Source organism: Pseudonaja textilis, chromosome 5, assembly GCF_049901715.1.
Source record: "Pseudonaja textilis isolate UNSWEBS1 chromosome 5, rPseTex1.2, whole genome shotgun sequence".
Taxonomy (NCBI): domain Eukaryota; kingdom Metazoa; phylum Chordata; class Lepidosauria; order Squamata; family Elapidae; genus Pseudonaja; species Pseudonaja textilis.
The window spans coordinates 29975493-29998790 of NC_141994.1; the positions used below are offsets into that span (position 1 = coordinate 29975493).

Sequence of the window (23298 nt, forward strand, 5' to 3'; positions counted from 1 at the left end):
TGCATATCTGAAAGTACCTTTGAGTATAGATCATCCTGGAGAGGGTTTGTCTATGTGGTTGCTAGAAGTCAACACTGACTTCTAAATGATAAAAACCATAACTGCCCAATAAACTGAGCACAGGTAAAAGGCATGATGTGATGCCTGGTGTGCAAGGGTTTCAGCTTTCTGGTCTGAAGAGATCCCATTCATATTTTTGAGCAAAAGGAAATTCTGTATACAGAATTCCATACTTGAAACTGTTACAGAAAAGTTGTAAGGAGGCCTATGTTAATGCTAGATCTTAATTATTAAAGTGTTTGTTATTAAGATGTGAGAAAACTTGGCTTTGAAATATGGCATTAATTATTTAAATAATATTTCATTTAACCTACCAACTTGGGGAAAGACAGGAGAAAGACATGCTATGTAATTAAAAGTAGCCAAATTCCAGAAAGAATCCCAAGTCCTTTGAAAATACTAGATTCTCTATTCTGTCGCCATATGCAATTCTCCCATTCTAGATGCTTTTTTCACACATCCAACATAAAAAAAGTTCTCTACTTCTCCCTTCCCTTTTGGCGTTGCTCTATATAGTTCCTTTTCAACTGCTATTTTTCCCACCTCACTCATGTCAAATACTTGCTGTCTACTTTCTTCTCAGTTCTGTCTCTCTTCCCATCATTAAGCAATCTCAGTTTGCCCCACTGCTATTCACAGACTGCTTTCTCATCATTCAGAGCAGTGGTGGGATTCAAACATTTTTCCTACCGGTTCTGTGGGCGTGGCTTATTTGGTGGGTATGGCTTGGTGGTCATGTGACTGGGTGGGCGTGGCTTGGTGGCCATGTGATTGGGTCGGCATGGTCAACTCGACATCACACATGTCAAGGGGCATTTTGCCCAGTCCATCCCCTCCCAGCCACCCCCAGCCTCAATGTATTTGTAGTTCTGTAAAAAATGTCACCTTTTTTTGACTTTATTATCTGCATCCACATACTATAGATGTACTTTTATGGACCACTGAAAGGAGGAAATGGCTTATATGCTTTGCCCAAGAATGTGATAGGCAGGTCACAAAACAGGGTTTTGAGGGGTTGCCACAAAGAAAGGGGGGGGGAAAACAATTTATTTTCCAAAGCAGCAGAAGGCAAAACAAGAAGCAATGGATTGAAACTGAACAAAGAAGAAGCAACCTAAAACTAAGGAGAAATTTCCTGACAGTGAGAACAATTAACCAGTGGAACTGCTTGTCTCCAGAAGTTCTGGATTCTCCAACACTGGAGGTTTTCAAGAAGAGACTGGACAACTATTTCTCTGTCAGGCAACCTTGGCAACTTTAAGACTTCTGGACTTCAACTCCCAAAATTCTGGGAGGAATTCTGGGAGTTGAAGTCCAGAAGTCTTAAAGTTGCTAAGGTTGGAGACCCCTGGTATAGGGTCCCCTCCAAGGATTATTCTGACACCTTTGCCTGGCCCTCCACTCAGACTTGGCATCCTCAGTTTTCCTGCTAGAGCAGAGGGTTGGACTAGAAGACTCCCAAAGTCCCTTTCAACTTTGTTATTCCTAAATTAAATAGCTTTGTTTTCCTAAATTAAATAGCTAAGACCCTCATTGGGACCCTCTCTCTTTTGCTCCCTCTGGTTTAATGGGTTAATAAGATTTTTAGAAACCTGCAGTTGAAAGTTCTTTGTGTCTCCTTACCTTGAAGATCCAATTTCATTTGGAATTTAATCCCAAGCTGATTGCCCTTTTACCATTTATCTTGACACTTCTCCAAAATGCACCCACAAGAAGCCACATCTTCCCCCCCCACACACACACACGAGGTTGGATTGGATATCTCTCTCCCGTCCATTTCCCTCCTGACTGGGGAGGAAGAGAGTGTGAGCAACCCAAGGCCTTTCCCTCCAGCCTTTGCCCAAAGCCCCTTACCACATCGGGAGGTTGAAGTTTGAATTTCTTCACCCCCTCCGACCCGCGTGTACCTTGACAATGGGAGTTTCTCTCCACCCCCTTTTCCAGCTACTAGATCAGGGGATGAACCTAGCTTTGCTGCCCGTTGCATTGCAAATAGGAATCTAAAAGCCAAGAAAGAAAGGGAAGTTCCTGCACAGTAAGGCTGTCGCTACTGCCTGCCAGCTCTGGGTGCCTCGTGCACTTTGCACAAATGCCCCCGGACCACTTTTTTCTTTCTTTCTCTTCTCTTTCTTTTCTTTCTTGTCCTTCTCCCTTCCTCTCTCATTCCCTCTTTTTCTCTCTTTCCCTCTTTCTCTCTCTGTCTGTCTCAAAGCCATGGCTGGCCAAGCATTCTTTGCTACTTTCATTTCTTCTTTTTGGAATCAAGACTGGTTGAACAAGGATTGGCAGCCGCACTGGAAGCGTCCCTTCGGATGACCCTTCTCCTCCTCCTTCACCTCGGGTGTGCATGCCATCCTCCCGCCCCCCACGGCTGCCGGTCACGAGAGGAGGGGGAGAGGGAAGGAGAGACAGGTTGCCCGAAGAGACGCTTGCAGCGTGGCTGGCTATCCTTGTTCAGCCAGTCTGGATTCCAAAAAGAAGAAATGAAAGTAGCAAAGAGCACCAAGGAAAGCCCAGCCGCGGCTTTGAAGGAGAGACACACACGCAGACACAGAGAGGGGGGAAGATAGGGACCCAGCCGCTTCACTATCCCCTGCCGTCACCCTTACCTTCTCAGGCAAGCGAGGGAGGGGAGGGTGAGGGACAGGAGTATCGGTCACTTCAGGCAAGGTGAAGAGGTGTTGACCAAGCACGGGAGAATAGAAGCCTGGGAACGGCTGCTGCAGGCATATTGGGACAAAGGCGGTGAGAAGCCACGGGACATCTGCCCACCCACCTGCTAGCTGGACGGGCCGGGCTGGGCTGGAAGAGACACATCAGCCGGGAGAAGGAAGAAAATGTGCTCCGGGAGGGTGGGCAGGTAGGCGGATGTCTCGAGGCTGTTGCACATGCATACTGCAGCCCTGGGACATCCGCCCAAGCTGTGCCATGGCCACCACATGGTAGGGAAAGCTAGGAGAGTGACCGGGACAAGCAGGCGACTGGGCGACCCGGTTCAGGAGCATGGCCAGCCAGGGGTCACCACCAGTTCTGTGACCCATGCCAAAGCACTGCTACCGGTTCTCCTGAATAGGCGCGAACCAGTTGAATACCACCTCTGATTCAGAGGCAACAGCAATGTTCTCTTTTTTTTGTAGGTTGCTAGAAATGCTTTCAAACCAAGAACTTGTCTATAATTGTTCATTATTTTTATGTACCAAGAAATTTTCAGTGGAATAAGATTAATAAATGGAAGCCATTTTTTCCATTTAAAAAAGAGAAACACAAATATGCTTTATGGGGACTGGGGAGATGTCCATGAATGCATTCAGATCCTATGTTTAAGGAATTAACTATCTCAAAATGGCATTGCATAGATATTATGATTAAAGATTCTTACTTTTGATTCTATTTCTTTCCCTTGGTCAGTTGGTCCTACTAGATATTAGAATAGAATTTTATACCCAATGAAAGACCCTAAAAATTATCATCAACTTTGTTTGAGATAATCTGGCATTCATAATGAATATAATATAAAGAGGATAATATATAAAAATACTAAATGGTTTATCTTTCCTGAAAATTACTTACTGTTAAGTTCTATATCGTACATATAGGTATGTGCATGATATGTTAATTTCATTTAAGTATTAAATGATTCCTAAAAGTTATTTGTACTATTTCAATTTTGTCTTAATTTAGATAGTTGCTGAAGAAGCTTGGGAGAACCATTTGAAACGAAATGATTCCATCATTGTAGATATATTTCATGGACTTTTTAAATCAACCTTAGTTTGTCCAGAATGTGCCAAGATCTCTGTAACATTTGATCCCTTTTGTTATTTAACTCTTCCTCTACCTATGAAAAAAGAACGCAGTTTGGAAGTTTATTTAGTTAGACTTGATCCACTTTCCAAACCCATGCAGGTGAGTAATTATGACCTATTTTACAGCAATAGTTGCTTTAATGTGTTAATTAGAATGGATTTTGTTTATTTTTATGAATTTCAAATCACACTTTCAATTTGATACAGTGGTCCTTTCTCTTAACTATGCATATAACTTGTAACTTTGCCTAATTTATAGTTCCATTATAAAGATGGAAGCTATTCACCCCTTGAATCATAATAATATTTGATGTTATGATTACTACAGCGATACAACACAATAATTACTACCCTGTTTCTCCAACAATATGGCCTCCCCAAATAGGAAGTCCCAGCATGTTTTATAGGCATGAAATGAAATTAAGCCCCTCCCCCCAAATTAAGGCCTATATTAAATGCAAAATGGGCGAGAATGGGGGCTTGCTGTTAGGAAGTACTTTTGTTGCACACCCGGATATGGTGCTGCCTGCGTTGACCCTGATATGAAGTGCCCCACCAATGCCAAGATCAACATCCAAACCATCGCTGCCTGCCCGCCCGAGGATACAAGGGGGGTGGAATTAAGTCACCCCCGAAAAGACGGCCTAGCCATTTTTTCAGGGCTCAAAAAAAAAAAAAAAAAAAGACCCGGCCTTATTATATGAGAAACACGGTAGAACTATTATAAGACAAAAAGTGTGTAAAGCATTTTGATTTTTCAACATGATTGATATTAAATAATATAATTTATAAATATAATTTTCATTTCCCTCATAATTTAACCATATTTCTAGAGCCATGTGTTCTGTTAAGAAATCACCTATCTCTCAGCTCAGATTTCAGAAAATCACCCAGTATTTATCATTGCTATTGGGGCATAGTTCTATCCAAAATCTTAATCATTTTTATGGTGGTGAGATCAGTGGTGAGATTCAAATTTTTTTACTATCAGTTCTGTGGGCGTGACTTGGTGGGTGTGGTAAGGGAAGGATACTGTAAAATCTCCAGTCAGAGGTGGTATTTGCCAGTTCTCCAAACTACTAAAATTTCTGCTACCAGTTCTCCAGAACTGGTCAGAACCTACTGAATACTACCTCAGGTGGCAATTATAACCAAAAAACTGAGCAAAACTGAACAAAGTATCAGATATTTTATATATATTATGGGAAGAAAAAAGAATCAAGGTTGGGCTTCTGGGTTAAGCAAAGTTCCCAATCTTTGCATCTTTCATCATAACTTAAGAAAATATATCTGTTTCAATATTCTCATTATGTTATCTGTTCAAATCTGTTTGATTAGGTCTGGTACCTGATAGAAGTTAAGGAACAGCATTATAGTCAAGCTGCCATTCTCAAGAATCTTTGTATTTTAAAATGAGGTTGTATTCCTAAGATAATTGGTAGAATACATTACAAGGCAATGATGAGCAGGGGTGGGATTCAAAATTTTTAACAACCGGTGTGGCTTAGGTGGTGGGCATGGCTTGGTGGTCATGTTATTGGCTGGGTGTGGCCAACTCAATATCACACGCATCTCCTCGCCTGGCCTCTCATGACTGTGGGGATGCTGCAACAGTCGTAAGTGTGAAAAATGGTCATAAATCACTTTGTTCAGTGCCATTGTAACTTTGAAGGTCACTCCACACAAGCAAAGTACCAGCAAAGGAGGGGGGAAAAACTCCAGAGACGTTCCTGAGTCAGGAAGTCTAGTCCTGCCAAGAATGTAATAAGGGTTACATTCAGGCAGTTTCTGTAAGCAACACCAGAATGTTTTCTTCCTGACTTCCTTACAGGATTAGGCCAGTAATTTCTTCTAACAATCGGTTCTCCAAACTGCTTAGAATGTTAACAGGTTCTAGTGAACAGGTGTGAACTGGTAGAATCCCACCCCTGGTGGAGAGTCATAAGCTTGCAGTTGAGTTTGTGCATTCCTCAAAAGGAAATAAAATACATCATTGTTTCCAGTTTGTAGTGCACTGGAACTCAGTGTATATAGAGATTCTGTAAGGGGCAAATTTTGAAAACATTTGTTCCAGAAGAATGCAGTTTGCAATTTATGTGAGAAAAACCTGTTGTGTACTAGATAAGCAATCAGAATAGGGCAAATTCAATATATTTTTCTTTATTTATTCAGATCTGTTTATTTCATTAAATTGATTTGTTTGGAAAATAATATCTTAAAGGTACAGCAAACTAACAATAAAATGAATGCCTACATACTGTATTGGGGTAAGAATTACTAGATCAATTGATGAGTTTTAAGGATTCATTATAAATCATATACATAAGGAATATTATAATACTTTATTATAGCTTGAAAAACAGTAGTATGAATTGGAGGATGATGGCTTTGAAATTCAGATATGAGCATTAGTTTGTTTAAATGTTGCAAGAGGAACAGGCTGTACACTTTTCATTGTAGGCAATTGGATTTTATCACCAAGTTGTTTATTAATAGATTTCCTTTCCACCACCAAAAATTTCCTATTCAGCCACTGTCATAGCTAGTAACTCCTTTCCTTTAAAGATGGACTTGGGACTTTGATTCATATAAGTTTACAGCTCATTCAAAAATTAACTCCCTAACTATATATATTTTCAAAAGCTCTTTTTCATATACGTTTTCTTATGTTACTTCAATATTAAATATTAGGGATTATATCCAGTTATCTTCTTTGTGTTTTAAGAATGACAATATTGTATTTTATTTTCTAGTACAAAGTAGTAGTACCAAAAATTGGAAATATACAGGATCTCTGCATCGCATTATCAACTTTGTCAGGTGTTGCTGCAGACAAGGTATGATATTTCTGAGGTGATTGTACATCAAACTAAATATTATCTATATATCTAAACAAATGTAAAATAAAGTGTGTTTCTTTTTTAGATGATCGTTACTGATATATATAATCATAGGTTTCATAGAATATTTGCAATGGATGAAAATCTAACCAGTATTATGGAACGTGATGACATTTATGTGTAAGTTCAAATGTATAATCAAAATAATATTTTTATCATAAATTGTATGTGATTTAGTTGAATTATTTAAAATATGGCCTAATTTAAAATGAGTATTTTGTGTTTTTGCTTGACTTCATTTTTCCTGCTTTAGATTTGAAATAGCCATCAATAGAACTGAAGATACAGAGCAAGTTGTAATTCCAGTTTGTTTAAGGGAAAAGTTTCGTCACAGTGGTTACAGCCATCATAGTGGTTCAACACATTTTGGACAACCTTTCCTTATAGCAGTGCCTAGAAATAACACGGAAGATAAACTATATAACCTTCTGCTATTAAGAATGTGGTAAGTGTACAAGAGAAATGCTACACTACATTTAACTTATATTGGAAATATTTGCACATCGCAAATAAAGATTTTCTGGCAAAAGGTAAAAAACTTTAAGCTGTTTTTTTGTGATTCCCTGGTTAATCTTAAAAAGAAGGATCAGCAATGACTGCGTGATGCTACATAATTATTTACTTACAGTTGTACTCATAAGTTTACATACCCTGGCAGAATTTATGATTTCTTGGCCATTTTTCAGAGAATATGAATGATAACACAAAAACTTTTCTTTCACTCATGGTTAGTGGTTGGCTGAAGCCATTTATTATCAATCAACTGTGTTTACTCTTTTTAAATCATAATGACAACAGAAATTATCAAAATGACCCTGATCAAAAGTTTACATACCCCAGTTCTTAATATGGTGTATTGCCCCCTTTAACATCAGTGACAGCTTGAAGTCTTTTGTGGTATGTGTGGATGAGGCTTTTTATCTTCTCAGATGGTAAAGCTGCCCATTCTTCCTGGCAAAAAGCCTCCAGTTCCTGGAAATTCTTGGGCTGTCTTGCATGAACTGCACGTTTGAGATCTCCCCAGAGTGGCTCAATGATATTGAGGTCAGGAGACTGAGATGGCCACTCCAGAACCTTCACTTTATTCTGCTGTAGCCAATGACAGGTTAACTTGGCCTTGTGTTTAGGATCATTGTCATGTTGGAATGTCCAAGTACGTCCCATGCGGAGCTTCCGGGCTGATGAATGCAAATTTTCCTCCAGTATTTTTTGATAACATACTGCATTCATCTTGCCATCTACTCTGACCAAATTTCCTGTGCCTTTGTAGCTCACACATCCCCCAAACATCAAGCGATCCACCTCCGTGTTTCACAGTTGGAATGGTGTACTTTTCATCATCGGCCTTGCTGACTTTTCTCCAAATGTAGCATTTATAGTTGTGGCCAAAAAGCTCGATTTTGGTCTCATCACTCCAAATGATTTTGTGCCAGAAGGTTTGAGGCTTGTCTCTGTGCTGTTTCAAACCCCTTGTGCCAACCTGTGTGCATGTTACCAGGCCAAAATCACCAGAGTATGTAAACTTTTGATCAGGGCCATTTGGGTAGTTTCTGTTGTCATTATGATTTAAAAAGAGTAAATAAATGCCTTCAGCCATACGCTAACCATGAGTGAAAGAAACGTTTTGTGTTATCATTCATATTCTCTAAACAATGGCCAATAAATCAAAAATTCTGCCAGGGTATGTAAACTTATGAGCACAACTGTATTTCATTTCATTTATACATCCATCTCAATAAATGGCTCTGAGCATACATCATGGAATATAAAAACAAATTAAAAGCAATATAAACAATATAAAATAAATTCTGGTGGCACCAAGTAGAACTGTTACCATGCATAACACAACCAAGAAATGGGGCCCTTAACACTCTGGGTCTTTAACACGCTCTGGGCCCTAGGCCAGGCATACCATCTTATGAAAGCCCAGCAAGATTGGGTTCAATCGATATGTGAAAGGGAGAGTGTTCCAGTGTGTAAAAAGTAGAGCAATTTTTATCAAGTTGTGCTGCTGTAGCACAACTATAAAATACAAATACAGCATTACTCGATTTCCAAACTTTTTAATGGTTAATTTCATTGCATTATAAAATGTTTAAAAAGTATTGTAACAAAAAGGTTGGTATAATAATTGTGCATTTCAGTCGATATGTGAAAACCTCTGCTGAAACAGAAGACACTGAAGCATCTCTCCAGTGCTGCAAGGACAATAGTATCAATGGTAATGGTCCAAATGGAATTCATGAAGAAGGATCTCCAAGTAAGGCTTGAATTTAAAAAGCTGCTCTAACATTAAACTCTGTTGTCTTCCTTTAAAGCTTATTTTGTCTTGTCAATTGCCTTTCAGCATCTTGGTTATCCTTAATCCATAATCCTTATTAACATTCTAATAAATGTAGAAAACGGTCACTCCCTAATACTTATGAAGCTAAAAAGTACAAACATAAGGGACATTTTTATTGTCAAACGATCCAATCTTATTTCATGTACTGTATATTATAATTCACAGTTAGTGTGAACTGTGTTAAAAGTATGTTATTTTAAAAAGTTTAATACTTTACATGTCTCATGAGATTGCTCTGTGCTCTTTTAAAATAAATGTATTTTATATAGAGAAATTGTGAAAGAAAGTGGCTTTGTAATAACCGTGCTCTTTCATCTGATAGAATGGTGCCATTTATATGTATTTTTCATTTCATTGACTTGCTATACAATTCTAATTATTTGGCTTAAAATACTATGGGCAACACTTAATGAAATCTATGAAAAGTCCTAGCAGAAAGATTGAATAAAATTCTAAAGAATCAGAGTTACTCTTTTTTTTAATAGTTTAATTTGTAATTAGCATATATAGTGGAATAAGTTGGAAATTGCTTAAAATAGATTAGTATAGAATATACACAGATTAAGTTTTTCTCCTTTATTGTTCTGAAATATTTGAGTTTAGACCATTTACCTCTTTTTAACAGCCAGTGATATCCTCAATCCTATAATATTTAAAGAAATATCTGAATTGATTAGAATCCATATTATTTATTATTATTAATAACATTCTTTTGGCTTAATAAATCATTCAAACTTAAGGTAAATCAGGTAGACTTTACCTGTCCTGGTTTCTCAATGAGAATAGTTTATATACAGTTCTGTTAATCTAGTTTTATGCATGTGTTTCAACTTCTAACACAAACAATTTGTAAATTTGTGTTTCAGAATTTTTCATTAGAAAAAGATAGTCATACTGTAACTCTTTATGCCTTGATTTTATAATCCACATATCCAAAAGTCAAAGATATCATTATGTCTTCCATCATAGGTGAGATGGAAACTGATGAACAAGATGATGAATCTAGCCAGGATCAAGAACTGCCATCTGAAAATGAAAACAGTCAGTCGGAAGATTCTGTAGGAGGTGATAATGATTCTGAAAATGGATTATGCACAGAGGATTCCTGCAAGGATCAACTTATAGGGCACAAAAAAAGATTGTTCACATTCCAGTTCAACAGCTTAGGCAATACAGACATCAATTATGTCAAAGATGATACTAGGCATATACGATTTGATGACAGACAACTTAGACTAGATGGTAAGTTTATACAGAATAAATTGGATTTTTGCAAATGTTACGATTATTGGTCAATGAGTAAATAATATTTGTCAACTTTTAGGGTAAATCCAAAGGTATACAATGAAAATGATAAATTGAATAAATATATTTTTAAAAAGCATTAAATATGTTGCTGCAATGTAAAATCTTACATTTCAGACTACTATATATCCCCTACCATAAAACCACAATGCACTTTCCAAAGTTTGCTCATTGTTGGCTTTTTTACTTTTTCAATCAGAATTTCCCCTTACACCTTGCTAGATAAATTTAACAAACAAATCCTTGTAGTTTTTGTATTCATTCTTACCATTTTTTACTTTTATAGAGAAACAATAATGACATTTTTCCAAATGACAGAGCATTCAGATTCCCATTAAACAAGTTAAACATGGCTCCATAAACAAACCATATCCATGTTTTAATATTTGTTCACATACATCATATATGTAGATTATTTTTCAACATTTTCTCCCAGTTTTATGAATTCCTTCCTACCCATATTTTCTTGGACTCCACATTTGTAGATAAAGTTGTAATTCCATACTTCAATGTATCACTATCATTCCCATTCATATCTCTAAAATACTCCATTCAGGCCGCTTTCTCTTCAGATTCATCCCAATCATTTAATATTTTAAAAATGTCTTTATTCTGCTGTTATTTAAATATTTTTAACTCTATCCAAAACAATTTTAACTGGCAGGGTCCAGGTAAAGAGCTTTCTCTCCCATTACCCCCACTCTATGGAGCACTCTCTCCCCAGAGTTGAGGTGGGCCACCGCTCTCCTGGCCTCTCCTGATTTTCCAGAAAGGTTGCCTGCTTGACACACATAGAAAAGCATGCAGCCATGGGGCTGGTTAGCAGCTGAAATCCTTTCCTTGCCTTTAAATTATTCTTTTAACATTCCTTGCCTCTTTTTAATTTTGTATAATGTTTTTAATGCTTTTAATATTTTATTTGTATGCTGCTCAGAATCCCTCTGTGAGGAAAATGGGCAATTCCTAAGTATGAAAAATAAATACATCTTTTATTTTCACAATTTTTTTTGGCATTTTCTACCCCTTTAAACCCTTTAAAGATTTATTTCCTTACTCTATTTGATGTCTCTTCTTCACCTCTACTTTTTTTTCATACTTGTTTTTTGCAGTAATTATTACATTTTATGCATCTTTTATATCTATTGCTTTTCCAGTTGTAGGCATAAAATAGACTTCTGCTTAAACCATGTAATCAAAAGAAACCTTTCTTTATTCACCAATGCCATTATTAGTCATTTGTGGGTATCTGAATAGCTGTCATGTTTTGTTTTGCAAAACAAATCACAGTGACGCAGTGGAAGATGACAGACATGAATTACTATTTAAAGTAATCCCCACCCACCCCGTTCTTGTTAAGATTAGAGCTGCAACTTGTCAAAGATCTTGGTATCCACAGCATTTCTTTGAATCCAAAAGAACCCCAAATTAAGGATGTGCTATCCAAAGAGGAACATACTGTATTAGGAACCAAGATTCAGAAAATATCTTAATGAATAACCATTCCATTTTGGATGGGTTGAATCTGAGCCTATTTCCACACATCTAGTCCTCTTTTAATTTATTTGTTTGTTTATATGTCACCTTTTATTATTTTTACAAATAACGTAAGGCTGCAAACATACCAAACACAACTTCCTCCTCCTATTTTTCCTTACCAACCCTGTAAGGTGAGTTAGACTGAGAGAGAGAGTGACTGGCCGAAGGTCCCCTGTGTGGTTTGAACTCATCTTTTGCTTTCTAGCCTGTTGCCGTAACTGCTAAACCGAACTTACAGCCTCCAGACATTGAGTCAAGATTTATGCCTTTTGCTCCATTTGCCCCAGAGTAGAGATATGCAGATAACTATAATATGTATATAGATGATACCTCACCCTGAACTGCTGGCTTGATGACTGGCTCGATATAGGTGTTAAACAGGAGAGGGTACTCCATATGGAACCCCCTGCCGGCCATATTTCTTCACTGCAATAGCCACCACTAGATCCCCCCATTCAAAAAATAGGAAAATTATCATAATACAGTGGCTCCTCAAAGACAATCACAAAGGATATTGTGGTTGATAGTATCAAAAGTTGCCGAGTGGTCTAGAAGTAAGTTGATTCTTACAGTTCCACTATCCAAGTCCCACCAGAAGTTAACCATGATGTTCTGTGTCCAAGGCTGCCACTTCTCAAAATCTCTGAAGTTGTCATCAAGCCTTTGCAATTTTCCTCACAATAGTGCACAGAAAAGCCCATTCCAGGTGATCCATATCTGGACTGAAGTATATATTCCAACAAGCAGGTTATTTGTGGTGGGGTGATATGTGGGAAACATTGGTGGGGAAGGTGGAGAAAGAAAGGTACTCAAAATATCAACAGGTTAGAAAGTGAAGGAAGAGGAGGAAGGCACACCAGTCTTGTCTTATTCGTCCTTTAAGATCCTTTATAATAACAGATAACAGATAATCAGAGTTGGAAGGAACCTTGTAGGTCATCTAGTTCAACCCCCTCGCCCAAGCGGGAGACCCTAGATCATTTCTGACAAATGGCAGTCCAACCTCTTCTTGAAAGTCACAAGTGATGGCGCTCCCACAATTTCCAAGGGCAAGCTGTTCCATTGGTTGATTGTTCTCACTGTCAGAAAGTTTCTCCTTATTTCCAAGTGAAATCTCTCCTTGTTCAGTTTCCATCCATTGTTCCTTGTCTGACCTACAGGTGCTTTAGAAAATAGCTTGACCCCTTCCTTCCTGTGGCAGCCCCTCAAATATGGGAAGACTGCTATCATGTCTCCCCTGGTCCTTCTCTTTACTAGACTAGCCAAGCCCAGTTCCTGCAACCGTTCGTTGTATGTTTTAGCCTCCAGTCCCCTAATCATCCTGGTTGCTTTTCTCTATATATCCATCTGTATTTTGTTTCAACCGAGCAAGATGCTGAAGATGTTTTATATATGTGTGTTCAAAAAAAAGTTTCTTATCATGTACCCCACATTTGAGCACTTTAATATAAAATTATAATAACTTTTGGTAGTTGATTTCCATTGCATTGCAAAATAAAATTCATATATTTTTTTATTTAAAAGTGGAAATTAAATCGATATGGTTATGATTTTCTAAAGTACAGAGTTATAATTTAATATTATATAATTAGTATTCAGAAGTGTAATATTTCCTTAATTGAAATTAATGCATAATTTCAAATTCTTGTATTATCTTTTTCCTTTTAGAAAGATCTTTCTTGGCTTTGGACTGGGATCCTGAATTCAAGAAAAGATACTTCGATGAAAATGCTGCTGAGGTATGTGATATTTAATAAACAGAAAAAAAAGTTGTTACACTACCTAAATATTTGTCACGTTGTTTGAAAGTGGTAAATTAGACGAATCCATTTGATCTTTCCAAATTATGTGTAGTCAGTTTATCATGGAAGAAAACTACTTTATTGTAAAAATTGTATACATTCAGGAAGGAAGGACAGTATCTACTGTCAGCTGGCAGCCAATTTTTAAAAATGAAATGTTTTATCAAAGAGTTTATCAGTAGAATTGTTGAGACTAGAAAAAGTACATAGAAGAGCAACCAGGATGATTAGAGGTTTGGAGACTAAAACATATGAAGAACGGTTACAGGAACTGGTCATGGCTAGTCAAGCGAAGAGAATGACCAGGGGAGACATGATAGCAGTCTTCCAATATTTGAGGGGCTGCCACGGAGAGGTGGGGGTCAAGCTATTTTCTAAAGCGTCTGTAGGCCAGACAAGGAATAATGGATGGAAACTGAACAAGGAGAGATTTAACCTGGAAATAAGGATAAACTTTCTGACAGTGAGAACAATCAACCAATGGAACAGCTTGCCCTCGGAAGTTGTGGGAGCGCCATCACTTGAGACTTTCAAGAAGAGATTGGGCTGCTATTTGTCAGAAATGATGTAGAGTCTCCCACTTGGGCGGGGGTGGGTTGGACTAGATGACCTACAAGGTCCCTTCCAACTCTGATTATCCGTTATCTGAGAATAGTTGCTGTTTTCAAATCAGATTCATTTTCCCTGGGCCAAAATAGTCATGGTCTGAGATGTAGAAGATATCACCTGAGGCACAAATGAAAGTCTGCTTGATCAGACTTGGGTTTAACATAAAAAAAAAAATCATCTGCATGCTTTGCTGTCATGATAAACTCCCTTCCTGAAGAAATGGTATAAAATGAATTGAGTTATCCTCCTTTCACCCCATTGCATAATTTATCCAAATTTCCCTCCACAAAATTAGATGAAACTGGAACATGCAAAATAACACTTTCACTCACGAATAATGTCTTTTTTTCAAAGACTTCCAAATAGATTAAAACTAGCAAAGTTCTACTTTCCAATTTGGCATATTTTTCCATTAGTAAACGTATAGCTCTTTTTTACAGAAAGACAAAAATCACTAAAATGAATTTTGTTTCATTTGTTCTTTTAACTCAAGAAATACTTCTCTTTAGGATTTTGAAAAACATGAAAGTGTGGAATATAGACCTCCAAAAAAACCATTTGTGAAGTTAAAAGATTGCATTGAGTTATTTACAACTAAAGAAAAGTTGGGTGCTGAAGATCCATGGTAAGATCAAAATTTACTGAAATTTCTATACTTTTCACTTTTCTGATAGTTTACTAATAGTTTCTAAGCTTAGTATACATTGTAGAATAGTGTGGCTGGTGTTTTTTTTTCCAAAGAGCAGAGATGTTTCAGATATGATGTGGGTGTGTTTACAGTACACGTCAATAGCTTCCTAAAGAATCATCTTTTTCTAAGCTGCAAGATCTATAGTTATTTAACCAGACCTATATTTACTGAAAAATAATCGTTATGTAATACTGTACATAACTCACTTTCTTTTTCTCTATTTTCTTAACGTGTAGAAAAAATACTAGACACATCCCTCCCTCCTTCATCTCCTGCCCAAGAGCAGTAGTCAAGCCCCCTGTGTCCCCCTTTTTCATAGATAAGCTTAAAGACTAGAAGGAAAAAGAAAAAGTAAAAAAGTTTTTTTACTACAGTATTTGCATAATAGGACTGATAGTATATGTCCACAAGTCTCAGGGAAAACAGAAAAAATATATCTCTAAGGTTTTAATTTGTAACAAGCATTTAATAAATTAAGCATAGTAAGAAAAGTTTATCTTCATATTTTTCTTGCCACATACTTAATTGTAAAATAAGTCTTTAACAAGATTTTTTGGTCTCTCTAGGTATTGCCCAAACTGTAAAGAACATCAGCAAGCTACCAAGAAACTAGATTTGTGGTCGCTACCACCAGTACTAGTGGTGCATCTAAAACGTTTTTCTTATAGCAGATACATGAGAGATAAATTGGATACATTGGTTGACTTCCCAATAAAGTGAGAACATATCACTAATGGATAGCTTTGTGTTTACTGTTGATATGCTTGGGGTACTTTTACAAAGATTTATTCTACTTGTTTGCAAGAATATATATTAGGTATTTATAATATTATATAATGAATCAGGGATAAGCTTTCAGGCTGAATGGCCATGGCCTTTTTTTCTTTTGTCCTGATCCTGGCCATTTAGTCCAAATGCTCATAACTGTTTAATTGATGCCAGCTGCAAAAGCTTATACCAGTATAATAGTATATTCTATAATATTTATTATTCTGATGAATATACATAGTGATATAACTAAATTATGGAAGTGTGATTATTACATTTGGAACTTAACAATACTTTAGGTTATGGTTGCCTGAAAATGAACCTACGTATCTGATTTTTAAAAAATTCTAAAATAAGAGGAAGAAGATAAGGCATAGGCCATTGGGTATGTTATATTGAAATGACAGAGAATATTCTTGCTTTTCTGAAGTTTCAGAACTATACTATAAGTTCATTTATTATATAGACTAAATTAGTATACTTTAATTTGAATAGTATTATGTTGCCTTTTTCATCCAAAAAACTGCTTGCTCTCCAGTGTTTTAATTAAATGTGAATACATTTCCCTACATTAAGTAATCACACCAAGTAATTCTATATGTAGACAAAACTTTGGTCCTATCTGTATAGAATTATTCATTTATTTTGAATTATGTGTCAGTTTTATGAGGTAGATCAGAGTAAGAAACCTTTCTTTCTTACCTGAAAGAAAAATGCTTCTGAACAAAATATGAACATGCTTATGAATGAAGCTTGTTTGATTGAAGCAGCATGAAGTAGCTGACAGAATGATGAACATACATACATACATACATACACCAAATAAGTAAAGGATCACTTTATTTAGTAGATTTATATGTTGTTTCCTTCAAGAAATACAAAGCAAATATATATGTTCTTTCCTCATACAGGTATTGTTTACATATGGTATGAGATTGGTTGTCACTAAGTGAACTTCAACTTTTTAACTTGATCTTTTACAAAAAAGTGTGACACACTAAATTATTTTAGAAACTATATCTGTTGATAAATTATTGTAGTTTTTTTTTTTTACAAAGTCTTCAATCTCATAAATTTTTAGTGATTCAGTTATTGCTTTCTTCATTATTGAAGAAAATGATAATTACTGATAATAGAGTTTTTGAAAACTAATTTTGTTTGTTTTTTTAAAAATAGTGATTTGGATATGTCTGAATTCCTAATTAATCCAAACGCTGGACCATGTCGCTATAATTTGATTGCAGTGTCAAATCACTATGGAGGCATGGGAGGAGGGCATTGTAAGTAATGTATTTTGTATGTATGACTTTATGGTTACTATGGCTGTTACTAGCATTTTGAGTAAAATGATTTTTCTTATTCTAGATACTGCTTTTGCAAAAAATAAAGATGATGGGAAGTGGTACTACTTTGATGATAGCAGTGTGTCGACTGCATCCGAAGAACAAATTGTGGCAAGTATCAGTTTTCAGAAAAAATAGCATTATTGCACAGGAACAAGATCCGAGTGATATAATGTTTTACTATGCCATAAAACACATTGTAATAATATAAAACTTTATGAATTGTATTGTTGTTCATGCAGCCAATCTGGAAATGTAAATCCAAAGCACCATTATAAATGCTGTAAGTGAATCTTGTCAATTTCATCCAGAAAACCAGAGTGCTCTTGCTTCTTATCCTGTGCACATCACTGAAATTACTTTGTACCTTTACTTAATAAATATTTTTCATCCAATATTACTGTATGGACCTTAGGAGGTATTTCAGAAAGCAATGCAGCATACAAAGTCTATTTTTAGATTCCATTCTTTATGAAATGTTAGCAATCAATTTGTAAACAGACTTTAAATGGTTCAGTTCATTCCTGGAAGTAAGGTCCCTAGTGATGACAAACCTATATCACACATGTCAAATGTGACATGCCACAATATTTTGGGTGACATACCAGTATTCCCCAATACCCAACCACTATTCTTGGTAGCATGCCCTATTCTTGTATAATTTTGGGAGGTTGTGAAATCCTCATGAAAATGAGGTGTGCTGTGATGCAGCTCTGGACATTCTGGGAATTTCATGAAGGTATATGTTCTTGCACTGCTTCCAGGGCCTCTGAAAATCACAGAACAGGTTATGCTATTCCATGGTTTTCAGAGGCTACAGAAGCTGCAGAAGAGCATTCTGTAAAGCCACTTCAAGAACAAAAGCCTTGTGCAACCTGGAGCTACCTCAAATGAAAGAGAACACTGCAGAAGATAAGCAGTGTGCAGTGGTGGGATTCAAAATTTTTTTTACTGTAGGTTCTGTGGGTGTGGCTTGGGTGGTGTGGCCAGTTGTCATGTGACTAGGTGGGCATGGCCAATTTAGCAGTCCATTTTGCCAATTTAGCAGTCCATTAAACAATACACAGCAGCCCCCTTTTCTATTTTTCTTTTTAATTCTGCATGAAGTTTTTGCTCTTTGTTTTTTTTTTACTGTGGGGAGAGGTTGGCAATGCCTGGGGAAGGAAAGGCATGCTTTCCACAGGTCTCATGGCTATATTTAAATGGCCAGATAATGTCATTGGTGTTGGGAGATTCATTGGTGAGGTGATAGTAACTGGACGTGTGATGTTCACTGGTGCAGTAACTGGAGTTAGTAAATTAACAGGTGTGGTGAGTGTTAACGGAGAACTAATTGGGCTGGAGATGTTAACTGTGCTCAAAACATTGGGTGGGCTTCTCATATTAATTGCAGCAGCCACAAAGTGAGGAGCTGCTCCTTTGATACTAAGTGAATTTTGCCCCATTTAACAACCTTTCTTGCCACAGTTGTTAAGTAAGTCATTGCAGTTAAGTTAATAACACAGTTGTTAAGTGAATATGTCAGAAGGTTGCAAAAGTTGATCACATGATCCCAGGAAAACTGTCATAAATATGAACCAGTTCACAAGCATCTGAATTTTGATCATGTGACCATGAGGATGCTGCAATGATTGTAAGTTGAAAAGCAGTCATTTCAGTGCCATTGTAACTTCAAATGGTCACTAAATGAACTAACTTAACTGCAGTGACTCACTTAACAATTATAGTCATAAATGGATCAAAACTTACTTCTCAATTGTCTTGCTTAGCAACAGAAGCTTTGGACTCAGTTGTGGTCAAGGACTACCTCTACAGTAGGAATCTATTAAACTCATTTCGGGTTAACAGGTAGTCTAAAAAGACATTAAATTGGCTCTTTTACCTGCTGATATTCTGAGCAAAAGGAAAAGTGTGCATGGCTGCAGCCAGAACCGGGTTTGGAAAACACATGCCTGGGGCGGAGGAGCGATCCTCCTTTAAACTGCTCCAAGGCTGGCTTCTTCATGGGCGCTAGAAGTACTGGCTTTCCCCGCCCTGTCAGCCTACACTCACCTCTCATCTCCAGGCATGTGAACCTGCATTTTTAAAGCAAATACATAAAAATCATCCTTTGCTAGGATTTGATGTTCCCCAAGTGTTATTTTAAAGTTTTATTGGCAGATTTAGGAAAAAAGAGTTGCTTTTCAATTGCTTTTAGCTTATGCCCAAACAAGATTTTTTAGTCTCTTTTTCAGTGAGCTACAGTGCTAATGTATTTGAGATTATCCACTGCCTCAAGTTAGTTTAGTAACTATATCTCCCTGCCCTGCTTAGTTCTATTTGATCAAATTTAATTGATTTGTAGCATATTTATTCAAAATAAATCCTGTTTTCCTAATATGCTTCCTCTTTATTCATCTCTCTCATGGTCAGTTCTCATTTATGCCTTGTGATGGGCTACTTCTGCCTGTATTATCCATGTGCAAACATCTGACCATTACTAAAAACCTAGGAATTAAATGCAGTATCAGTATAACTATTTGCCAAAGGCAGAGACTAGTTATTTATGTATGAAAGCAATAGAATGAATTGTATTGTCCTTAATTTGAATATATTTTACTATAATAAAATTGAAAATTGAAGTAATTAAAACAGGTAGTTTAACTTTGATAATTAACATTTCTCCCTTTTTTTTTTGCAGTCCAAAGCAGCCTATGTGCTCTTCTATCAGAGACAGGACACAATCAGTGGAACTGGTTTTTTCCCTCTTGATCGGGAAACTAAACAAGGTGCTTCTGCTGCTACAGGCATTCCATTAGAGAGTGATGAAGACAGTAATGAGAATGACAATGATATAGAAAATGAAAATTGTATGCACACTAATTAATTGAAGAACTAGAAGCCATACAGATGGGAGCTCTCAATTTTAAAAATGAAATTATTCACCAAATTAAAAATAAAATCTGAGATGGGAAATTTCAGATAACAGAATGTAAATCCTTGTTACATTTTAACTTGTGCAGTACCTGAAGTGAAACACAATGAAAACACTAGAATTTGTCTCTAATATCTTTGCAATCTTGTATTTACGAGCTATATAGGAAATCAAAATAAATCCCTTTACAATTTCTGCTGCAATCTGGATGAATTACAGTTTCTTTGTTTTGGATGCAAATTAATATTGACAATTTTGGATTTGTTTTTTTGTCTCAATACCCCAAGATTATTACTGCAAAACCTCAGTTTTTCAGTGGATATGTCCTTAGACCGGTAACAAAAACATTGACTAGTATATTCAACTCAATGCAGCAGCATTCTTGGAATGTCATTTTCAAGTGTCTCCCTCAAATGTTGATTAAAAAGAAACTTAATCATGATAAAATGACTTGGAAAAGGTGTTTTAACCTTTTGTAATAAAAGTAATCTTCCAGAATATTATGTTCATCTTACTGCTGCTGTGGAACAGGTTCTGGATTTCATGCTGCATTAAGGAATTGAATTTTTCAATTAAATGTAAGTATCCCTCATTGCTTGTTGGATCTACTTTGTAAACATAATCCCTGTTATCTTGTTTATAAGATGTGCGTAACTTTAATCTGGTGTCAGTCCAAAAATTTTGACTGTGCTGTAAGTCCTTCTCTTCCTCCCAATTTTTAGTAGTTTGACAGTTTACAAACTACATACAGTGTAATAGGTTCCGATTTTTAATAGTATACTGTATTCATAGTAATGATTGTGCATCAAGCTTAGATGACTTTTCCATATAACTTGCCTTCAAATTTGTTAATGGGCAACTGGTTCAAAGGTAGGTCTGATAATTTTTCATGTGCGTTCTTGGTGGATTCACCATAGCCTTACATCTTATCTCAAAAGGTAACTTTACTTAATATAGAAGAATTGGCATTTGCATGTTCGAGAGTCAGAACCTGTACAGTAAGTAGATAAAGTATACATACCTTGAATTGGGTTTTAATTGTGTTGAAGGAGTATGGGATGCCAAAAATAAGTGTGACCGTTTGAAACGTTTTTGTTTGCCGCTTTCCCTTTGATAGTTGAAGAAAAGTATTGTTGATTCATATACAATACTGTCTTTGATAGAAACTCTCTTAAGTGTGGAGGCACACTTCACATATCTACTACCTAAGGTCCCACCATTGTTAAAGCAAAAAGTATGATCTTCACTTGAACTAAGCAAATACAATAGGTTATAAATTGTGTATTGTAAATAAAGTTCACTCTGTGAGTGCACATTTTGGTAAATTATTTATTTATGTTAGCATTTAAAAGTTTAAAATTGCATTTGACCAGGATAAAATTAGGTTTGTGGACATGGCTTTGCTTTATACTTTGATATTAAAAGCTGGTGTTTAATCCTGGTATTTTAAAGCTGCTTTTTTTCAATGTAAGCTAGCCTCCTGCATGACAGAGGTTGAAAATTGTCTGCACTTGAGTTCACTTGGGTTTACATTTGAAATGCGCATGTTTTATTTATAAAAATTTCAATAAAGCTATTCAACGCCTTATTTAGTTTTCTTGGTTTTTTTCAAATCTTTGATAATTGCTGTGTGGTTTTAGAAATAACAATCTTCATTTAATAGTGAATATGCCATCATTGAATCAAATACAAATATTGGCCACAGCCAAATTTTCAGCCATCTTGAAGATCTGAAAATGAATGTTCTGAAAGTGTGTCTTTTTAGAACAGTACAATGGCATGAATAAGTAAAACCTGGTACAATTCTACATATACTTACACCAAACTAAATTCTTCCGAACTGATTAAGATACTATCAGCAATATGTATAGGATTGACTACATTTGAATTGTCCACATCTCAGAAATGCCTCACCATTATTTTGACCTCTTTCACACATTGCATTGATTTATAAAATCATTTTCACAATTATATAACACATTTGTATTTTCCCAGCAGCTGATTTAGAAAAATATTCATAATACATGTTCATATTAATAACTAGGTTCACAGCCTGCTTAGACATAGTTTGCTTAACTATGGTTGTTAGAACTATAATTGTGTTGGCATATTAAGTGGATTTGGCATAAATCCAAAACCAAACCGCATCATGTATTAGTGTGATAGGTAAATCAACCCACTATACAAACTTGCTGTGCTAAATTAAACCCCAATTAATTTAGAACACTTATTTTTGGTGAAAACATGAAAAAGAACATTGGTCTTACCTGAAATGCATCTTCTAGTTGTACTGGAAGTGAATCCAAAGCATGGGTTGTCTCTGCTTCCTTGCTTGTAGACTGAGTCAATCAAAGCTTAATCCCGCCTCCTACTGGGCATGCCCAGTTTTTGATGAAGGCTAAATGATTGACTGGAGATTTTCTTGGTGCTCTTCCTGGATGCTCCTGAACTCAGGGGCCAACATTGTCAGGGTGGGTTTGGATTCTCCTTCAGTACAACTAGAAGATATGTTTCAGGTAAGACAACACTCAGTTGTACTGGTCAGAGAATCCAAAGCGTGCGACGTACCAAAGCTGTCCTAAGGGTGGGTAGTAGTCTGATCCTGAGTCCCCACTACTTCTTCCAAAGACTCCCTCTACTGATGCGAAAGCATCCAGTTTATAATGCCTGATGAACAGAGGTGGTGATGACCACATTGGTGCCCTACAGATCTCCTCGATAGAGGCCTGGATGTTCCAAGCCGCAGCTGTGGCTGCACTCCTGGTTGAATGGGCTGTCACTTGGCCGGGCAGTAGCAACAATTGGATCTCATAAGCCTTTGTACTGCATGCCCTAATCCACCAACCTATGGTCGATGGTGAAACCTTGTATCCCGAAGAATCAGGCTAGAATGATATAAACATTGATTCAGTTTTCCTAATAGAGCCTGTTCTCTTTATGTATATGCGTATCGCCCTTCTAGCATCCAAAGAATGCCACTTCTTTTCTAACTCATGGACTGGTTTCGGACAAAAGTCTGGCAGTACTATCTCCTGCACTCTATGGAATGCAGAATTCACCTTCGGGATAAAGGTAGGATCTAGCCTCAATGCTACTCTGTTTGGGTGGAATATGCAAAGATCCCCCCTAATGGATAGCGCTGCTAGTTCTGATATCCATCTGGCCAATGTAATGGCCATTAGGAAAACCACCTTAAGTGAGCAAATGTAAGCTAGCCGAC

General features: G+C 36.6%; 1 protein-coding gene across 5 annotated transcripts in view; it reads left to right on the plus strand.

The window, feature by feature from the left end:
• The window catches only part of USP15 (ubiquitin specific peptidase 15), a 54579-nt gene extending 32913 nt beyond the window's left edge, over positions 1-21666 (plus strand). For 4 of the 5 annotated variants that reach the window (XM_026700340.2, XM_026700348.2, XM_087934438.1 and 1 more), the window contains 12 exons: positions 3742-3966; positions 6620-6703; positions 6792-6886; positions 7020-7211; positions 8911-9026; positions 10080-10352; positions 13620-13690; positions 14872-14987; positions 15620-15769; positions 16998-17101; positions 17187-17275; positions 19845-21666. In XM_026700340.2, the coding sequence (XP_026556125.1) occupies positions 3742-3966; positions 6620-6703; positions 6792-6886; positions 7020-7211; positions 8911-9026; positions 10080-10352; positions 13620-13690; positions 14872-14987; positions 15620-15769; positions 16998-17101; positions 17187-17275; positions 19845-20030 (1701 nt within the window). In that variant the 3' untranslated portion in view covers positions 20031-21666. Of the gene's footprint in view, positions 1-3741; positions 3967-6619; positions 6704-6791; positions 6887-7019; positions 7212-8910; positions 9027-10079; positions 10353-13619; positions 13691-14855; positions 14988-15619; positions 15770-16997; positions 17102-17186; positions 17276-19844 lie in introns of those variants that run through there. The other variant, XR_015743811.1, reaches the window with a different exon arrangement.
• The last annotated feature ends 1632 nt before the right edge of the window (positions 21667-23298 follow it).